Source organism: Talaromyces atroroseus (genome assembly GCF_001907595.1).
Source record: "Talaromyces atroroseus strain IBT 11181 chromosome Unknown scaffold_18, whole genome shotgun sequence".
NCBI classification, from domain to species: domain Eukaryota; kingdom Fungi; phylum Ascomycota; class Eurotiomycetes; order Eurotiales; family Trichocomaceae; genus Talaromyces; species Talaromyces atroroseus.
The window spans coordinates 331,245-339,600 of NW_017971450.1; the positions used below are offsets into that span (position 1 = coordinate 331,245).

The 8,356-nt window shown below is 32.2% G+C and overlaps 2 protein-coding genes across 2 annotated transcripts, besides 6 other annotated features; both read left to right on the top strand.

Annotated features, from left to right (window-relative positions):
* Positions 1-14: 14 nt before the first annotated feature.
* Positions 15-184: a repeat region (Identified by RepeatMasker using a combination of RepBase library and repeat library created with RepeatScout).
* Positions 92-920: a repeat region (Identified by RepeatMasker using a combination of RepBase library and repeat library created with RepeatScout).
* Positions 921-996: 76 nt separating this feature from the next.
* Positions 997-2,783: a repeat region (Identified by RepeatMasker using a combination of RepBase library and repeat library created with RepeatScout).
* A 1,671-nt stretch (positions 2,784-4,454) lies between these two features.
* Positions 4,455-4,979, top strand: UA08_09170 (hypothetical protein; the record flags this gene model as incomplete). Its single annotated transcript, XM_020264155.1, has 2 exons — positions 4,455-4,809; positions 4,915-4,979. 2 exons carry the CDS (start codon positions 4,455-4,457, stop codon positions 4,977-4,979), a joined length of 420 nt encoding a protein of 139 aa, XP_020115710.1.
* Positions 4,838-4,903: a repeat region (Identified by RepeatMasker using a combination of RepBase library and repeat library created with RepeatScout).
* Positions 4,937-4,999: a repeat region (Identified by RepeatMasker using a combination of RepBase library and repeat library created with RepeatScout).
* Positions 5,000-5,355: 356 nt separating this feature from the next.
* UA08_09171 (Cytochrome P450 61) lies at positions 5,356-7,175 on the top strand (the record flags this gene model as incomplete). Its single annotated transcript, XM_020264156.1, has 4 exons — positions 5,356-5,533; positions 5,589-5,739; positions 5,820-7,068; positions 7,140-7,175. 4 exons carry the CDS (start codon positions 5,356-5,358, stop codon positions 7,173-7,175), a joined length of 1,614 nt encoding a protein of 537 aa, XP_020115709.1.
* A 435-nt stretch (positions 7,176-7,610) lies between these two features.
* Positions 7,611-8,356: part of a repeat region (Identified by RepeatMasker using a combination of RepBase library and repeat library created with RepeatScout) that runs on past the window's edge.

Consider the following 8,356-nt stretch of genomic DNA (forward strand, 5'->3'; position numbering starts at 1 on the left):
ATCCATTTTCCAACAATGGCTCTGTTTGCTCGATCATAGCCATCATATCCATTTACTAACAGATGGCTCTGCCGGCTCTGTTGCCCTATCCCTAAGGCTTTGCGGGTAATCCTTTGTTCCGATGTGCATTAGTCTCGTAGTGACTAACCTGATCCATTGGCTGTGACGTTCTGATTCTCTGACAATAAAATTAGTCTGGATAATATAATATATAAGATAATTAGAGATAGATATATTAATATATTTTAGATATTTATTTATAAAAAAAATAGGATTATATTAGGAATAAAAGTAAGCTTTTCTATTTATATCTTTAAAGACAAAGGTCCTAAAAAAGAAAACTAATATTATAAAATTAATTTACATAATACTAGATAGAAACTAGTATTATTAAGAAAAGATGCTTAGTTAAAATAGCTAACACTATAACTAGTTATTCATATATACTAATATATAAGATGGTCATTAAATATATAGATTTATAGCTAATATAAGGAAATATATAACTAATATATACTAGGGTATATATTATAAGATGTAGGGGAAGTATATATAGTATTAAATAGAACTATTAGATATATAATTAAATATATACTTTAAGGTGTAGGATAAGTATAAAAAATATTAACTATATAAATATACTTATTCCTATACTTAATTTCTACTTAGTATAGCTCTTTAATCTAAGTTATTTGGTTATATACTAAAAAAGTCAGTAAGGTAAATCTATTTAAAGTATTATAATATTTTAAGGTGCTTCTTCTATTCTAAATTGTGATTAATTAATCTTTATTATTAATAAGTCTGAACTATATTTAATCTTATTGATAAGTTACCTTTATGAACCTTTGTGTGATTCATTCATCGTATTGTACCTCGACACAACCAGTGACAACTAGGGTGGATCCAGGCGCGTGACACTGTGCATAGTCTATGACTGAAAAACGGTCTCTAAAATGGAAGAATTATTATTATTATTATTATTATTATTATTATCTATAAGTAGAAATATTTTAAGTAATAATAGAAGTAATATTATAAATTAATTTAATTATCTATATTTGATAAATAGAGAAAAAAGCATTTAAATAAAATAAAATAAACTTAAATTAGAGCTAAATTAAGATAAAGATAAAAATATAATTTTATAATTAAATATACTATTATCCAAAAAGGAAAAAGAGAAACTATAAAAAGCTTATTTTAATTATAAAAAGCCAAATTATTATATAAATAAATATTTAAAGTTAAGAAAGAGTTAAAGACTAGCCATCTTAAATTTAAAGAAATATATTATAATAATAATTTCACTAATTAAGATTAATATCAGTAAAGTTAATAAAATAGCTAATAATAAGATTAATTTTAATAAGGAAATAAAGAGATTAATTAAAAACAAAGAACAGTAAATGAAGTAAATAATAAATAATAAATAAATTTAAGAAGGATAAATAAAATAAATTAAAGAGCAAAATACTTTAGAATAACTAAAAAAAATATTTAATAATTTAAATAAGAATAAAGAAAAATAAAAATAGATATAAGAAAAATTCACTCTTAGAAGAATTAAATAAGCAAAATAAATTAGTATTAATATAAAAAAGAAATACTAATCTTATTATTTAAGAGAAAAATTAATTAGCTAGATATATATCACCTAGAGAAAATAAAGACTTATTAGAAAAATATAGTAAAGTTATTAATTTACAAGAAATTGATATAAAAGATTTTAGTATAGAAAATATCTAAAAAAATTCCCTATTAAAAGAGTTATTTTATATTTAATCAGTATTATAGAATAATAGACTAAGAATAATAATCTATAAGAACCTATAGTAAGAATAAAATGAAAACCCTATTAAAGAAGAATCAAAGGAAATATAAGATAATACTATTTAGTTTTAAAAGAATAAGTAATATAATTATATATCTATAAATACAACTTATTAAGAGAGATCTCAAAAGAAATAGAAAGATTATATTAAGGAATATAAATACTACAAAGAATAAATATATTATATATACTAATAATATAGATAAATACAAATATTTTTAGTAAATATATATAAATATATTTTATATAAGCAAGGACAATACTTTTATAATAGAATAATTAGATATATAAGAAACCATTCTTATTATTATTATCCAATGCTAGAAGAAGATCTATATTATAAAGTATATTAAATAATATACTATAACTCATTATGTAATATACATCTTATAAAAAAGAAATAAATAAGATGATTTCTAAGAATCTTAGAGATAATTAAAAAATTGAGATTTAAATATTTATAAGAATAAATAAAGTACTAATATATCTATTAAGAATCTACATACTCTTATTATAATAATATTATAATTATTAAATACAAAGTAGAAGGATTATATAAATAATATTATTATAATATTAAACAATACTTTAAATATTAATAAAGATATTAAGAAAGATATATAATTATAATAGAATTTATTATAATAATTATAGAATTAAAAGCAGTAAGTTAGATAATAGTAATATTAGTAAAAATTAAAAATAAGGATATAAGAATCTTATTAGATTTAAAAATAACTTATAATTATATTAAAAAAGAATTTATAAAAAAAACTAGACTAATTATTATCTAAATAAATAAATAGGCAACAATTATCTTAATTAATAAAAAAATAATTAATCAAGACTATAAGTAGTAGATAGTAAATATTATTATAAGATTAGAATAATATGATATATTATTAATAAATAATATTTAAATTGAAAAAGAAAATGAAAATATTATATTAATTCTATTCTTAGATATAAAAGGGGCTTTTAATTATATTTTTAAAAAATTATTAATAAAAATATATATTAACTTAGATCTATTAAGAATATTAATAAATTAAATAATATCCTTTTTAATTAATAGAGAAATAGAACTATTATTTGATAATAATAAAAGTTAAAATATATCTATAACTATTAAAATACCTTAAGGATTATCTTTTTTAGTAATATTAGTTTTAGTTTATATTTCTATTCTATTTAATTTTTAAAAAAATTTAGAAAATATAAATAATAATATAGATGTTAAAATATATCTAGAAAAAGCCTGTTTTCCTAATTATATTAATAATATTAAAATAAAAATAAGCTCAAAAGGTATTTAAAATAAATTATAAAATACTAGAAAAACTAATTATTTATTTAATCTAAAAAGAAGAGCAAAAAAATATTTAATTTAATAAAGAAAAAATAGGATTAATCTATTTTCTTTTAAAAAAAATTAAACTTAAAAAATTAAAAATTTCTAATTAAATTTAATAAAAATTAAATAAAATTAAAAGAATATATCAAATAGCTTAAGCTTATTATTAATTATAAGCTAAATTTTAAAGAATATATTAAGAATTAAGTTTCTAAAGTAATAAGGATATTTCATTAAATAAAAAGACTTTCTAATATAAAAAGAGGATTATCTTTTTAAGTTATAAGACAATTATATATTATTTATATAATTATTATAGCTAATTATAAAATCCCTATTTAATAAAAAAATCAATTTAGTTATTTATATAAATTTCAAAAATTATAAAATCAAACTTTAGAAAAGATTTTAAAGATTTTTAAAATCTCTTTATATAAAATTATAGAATTATAAACTGCTTTATCTTCTCTAAAAATAAGATTTAATAAAATATATAGATCTTATATCCTAGAAGCTTTACAATTTGAAAATTCATATATAATAAAGAAATAATTGCTAATTAATTTTATTCTAAATCCTAGATTAAAAGAAAAGCCTAATTTAGAATATTATTATAATTAGAATAACCTAATAACACCAAAAATATAAGAAAGTCAAACAATAATAACACGTGGGGTACAGACACATGATTCCGGCAAGATGGCAGTTCTTCCGAAACGGCCCAGCCCTTATCCTACGAAAAATACAAGGACAGCTTCTTCAAAGTGTCGGGTAACGACATCCTTATTGTCCCCAATAAATACCTCACCGAACTCGCGAGCATGCCTCCTGAGAAGCTGAGTCTCAACATGGCCATCGTGGATGCGTTTCAGCGGCTTCACTCAATCACTGCCGTCATCTCCGACACAGTTTGCAATCGCGGATGCTCACGTCACGACTGACGCCGAAACTCGGTCTATATGTCCCCCTAGTTCAAGAACAATTCCGCAAATACCTGCCACATGAGCTGCCCGCAACAGAGAAGGAGTGGACAAGCGTCAATGCCTTGCACCTGGCCCGTCAAATGGTCCACAGAGGCGTGGCCACCTAATTCGTCACCGAGCTAGCAGAAGATGAAGAGTACCTGTTGACAGCTATCAGCTACTCGGAGAACGGCTTTAAGCATAACTTTCTCCTGCGCGTTTCCCCGATTGGGCCAAACCCGTCGTCGCCCGCCTCCTCCCTACCAGCTAGGGCATGGACTAGGCTCTCAAGAGGGCAAAGCGCATGATCATCCCTCTCATACGCGAACGTCGTCGACGTGAGCAGGAGGATCCCAGTTATGAGAAGCCCAACGACTTCCTACAGCACCTGATGGATGGAGGCCAGGAAATCCACGATGACGTCGAGACAACAGTGCAGCGTTTGATGGTGACATACCTCGGGTCTGGTCCCTCGACCGTCATTGATGTAGCACAGGTCTTGTTCGATCTCTGTGCTCACCCAGAATACGTTGAGCCGCTGAGACAGGAGGCCCTGGAGGTCCTACGCAAGGGAGGCTATACCAAACAAGCCTTGGCCGACATGAAGAAAATGGATAGTTTCATGCGAGAGTCCCAACGACTGAGACCACCTACTTTACGTCAGTCCAGTCTTTCTTCTGTTACTCGTTGTTGTTCTTGAGACCAAGCACAATGTTATTGCCAATCGCTCTCATCATTGATGCTGGTACTAATTAACTCAACAGTTAGTTTTAACGCCATTGTAATCCAATATGGTATGCTCGGAGATGCACCTAATTGGCCAGAATAGGCTTGGTCTATATGTCCTAGCCCTCAGGCCACTATGTATGTACTGCATCAAGCCCTGAACAAAAGAAGACTAGAGCCCGCCGTCGAACTTTAGGAGTCTAGTCCTAATTCGGTAGCGTGTATACCATGCGATCTGACTTCAAATCACGGATGGAAGAGAACTCTGTCATTAGTACAGAATTTGTAAGGCCTCGCAAACAAACTTGGGCCTGACAGTGGATCTCGCGAGATTCACAGCGTTGTTGCCCCTTGTTAGATCGTTCCAACAGCGTGGAGATCCACCCGCGGGCCGGAAGACCAACCCCATCGCCTTATAAGAAAGGCGTAGAGTACCCATTTCTTGTTGGCCAGAAGCTGGGAAGCTTGCCTCTACCATCATGGACTCCAATATGGCTGCCGAGATCGTCAACACGTCCAGCACTCAGCCTGAGCTGCTGCTGACATGGCCTTTCAGCACTTCCCAGTTGCAAGGCGCTCTGCCGGATTTTCTTGCGGGCTGGTCCACCTGGCAATACGTCGTGACTTTTCTGCTTGGCGTGGTGGTCTATGACCAAGGTAACCGGGGATGTAGAGTCCATGGGATACTTCATCCAGCTGACGCCGTCTCTAGTCATGTACATCAAGCGAAAGGGTCCCATCGCTGGACCTCCGTTCAAGATTCCGCTCACGGGCCCGTTTCTCCAAGCACTCCATCCAAAGTTCGAAGCGTATCTTACACAGTGGGCGAGTGGACCTCTCAGCTGTGTATCCATCTTCCACAAGTATGTGCTCTCGTCCATTGTCATCTCGTCAGAACTCAACAAGCCTGTGCAAGCGCCCCTGCTCACACCTTACATTGCAGATTCGTCGTCCTCGCCTCCGACCGAGACCTAGCCCACAAGGTTTTCAAGTCGCCCTCATACGCCGAGCCATGCATAGTGCCGATTGCAAAAGATATCATAGGCCACAAAGCATGGGTTTTTCTTCAGGGTAAAGCCCACGCCGAGTACCGGAGGGGATTGACTCCTCTGTTCACTAACAAGGCCATGGACACCTACCTCCCGGTCCAAGAGAAGGTATTGACCGATTACTTCGACAAGTTCGTTGCCGCCAGCAAAGCGAATCAGGGGCGGCCAATGGCGTTCATGACCATGTTCCGCGAGATCAACTGTGCGCTTTCGTGCCGCACCTTCTTCGGTGATTACATATCCCAGGACGCCGTCAAGAAGATCGCCGACGATTTCTACCTTGCTACTGCCGCCCTTGAGCTGGTCAACATCCCCCTGTCAATGTATATTCCGTTCACCAAGCCCTGGTTGGGGAAGCGGACGGCCGATGCTGTCCATGTCGAGTTCACTAAATGTGCGGCTGCGTGCAAGGCAAACATGGTGACAGGCGCGACGCCCACGTGCATCGTGGACCATTGGGTGCTCCACATGATGGAGTCCAAGCGATATCGCGAGAGAATCGCTGCGGGGGAGACGGATGTAGAGAAACCAACGAATCTGATCCGCGAATTCACGAACGAGGAGATCGGAGAGACGCTGTTCACCTTCCTCTTTGCATCTCAGGATGCGTCTAGCAGTGCTACAACTTGGCTGTTCCAAGTCCTCGCCCAGCGGCCCGATGTACTGGATCGATTGCGAGAAGAGAACCTGGCCGCGCGGGGCGGTGATAAGAACAAACCCTTCGATCTCCTCATGTTGCAGTCGCTCACCTACACCAACGCAGTCATCAAAGAGCTCCTCCGCCACAGACCACCGGTCATCTTCGTTCCCTACCTTGCAACAAAGAACTTCCCTGTCACGCCCAACTACACCGTCCCCAAGGGCTCCATGATCATCCCGTCCTGCTACCCAGCTCTACACGACCCGGATATTTACCCCAACCCCGATGTCTTCGATCCCGAGCGCTGGATATCCGGGAATGCCGAGTCCAAGACCAAAAATTGGCTCGTCTTCGGTGCGGGGCCGCATGACTGCCTCGCAAGGAGGTATGTACCGCTGTCTATGGCAGGCATGATTGGCAAAGCTGCGCTTGAGCTCGATTGGAATCACCATGCTACGGAGAGGTCGGAGGAGATTAGGGTGTTTGCCACGCTGTTTCCGATGGTAAGTACTTACTATTGACTCATTTTCTGCTGTTTGTTCCAGTTTGTGGCTTGTGCTAATTCTCAACATAGGATGGGTGCCAATTGGTTTTCACGAGACGCTCCTAGAGGCGCACTGTTGTTAGTTAGACCTCAATGGCGGCATGTAGTTGTGGTCAGACAAAGTGGGATGCCTCAATGAAAGGGAGGGCGAGGGCATTCAACAGTTGGTCACCTGAAATCTTTTGGCTCGTCGCTGATGCCTACAATGGTTAATTTAGAATAACGTAATCCACCACCCACCCCACCACCCACCCGATGTCTCTAAAAGCTATAAGATATATATTATATATTTATAGAAGATTAAAGATAATATATTAAAGCAGACTATTACTTTAAAAAGTAAATAATTCTTATTATAAAAGATAATCTATTATATGTCCTTCTAATTATTTAACCTATCTTTATTATAAGGATTAATAATTAAAAATCTTTAATTCTAATTACTATATAATAAGGCCCTAATAAGTAAAATAATTTAATAAAATTACTACTATCAGCTTCTTAATTAGGTTAGAAAGTGTAAGGCGGAATCCTGGATGGAGTTAGGAATAGCTTCAAAGTATGGCGGGCATGTAACCTTATCTAGCTTTCCACCACTAATTGAACTAGCAGCTTAGCATATACTACCTTATAATTATAGATAGCCTTAAACCTTTATAAAGTAGTAATTAGCTGCTAAATATACATATATACATATTATATATTTAAATTTATTCTTAGGCTAAAGCTAAATCCTAGCTATATTCTTATAATTCTTATTATAATCTAATTGCTCATTTTATAAAGATTTAACAATTATTATCTAGAATAATTCTATAATATGTCTCTTTATATATCTAAAGATAAGCTTTTAAAGAACTATTATCTCTAATTAAATATCTTTTAGATATTAAAGAGATCTTAATAAAAAAAAAAATAAGAGTTATAAAAATAAAATTAAATAATAAAAAAAAAAGATAAAACTAATATATTTTTAATAATAATTAATAAAATAAATATTAAGACTATAGTTATAGACCTAGTAATTATAAAAATTTAAAATAAAGCTTTAGCACTTATAATTCTATTAAAATTATTAATAAAATATTTAGAAAAAGATCTTTTAATAATAATAATAAATAAATTTATTAAATTTAAAACTAGAGTGACTAAAGCTATAGAGATATAATATTAAAAAATTATAATCTAAATTATACTTTATAAATTTAAAAAGCTAAAATAATAACTATTATATTTATTATTAATAA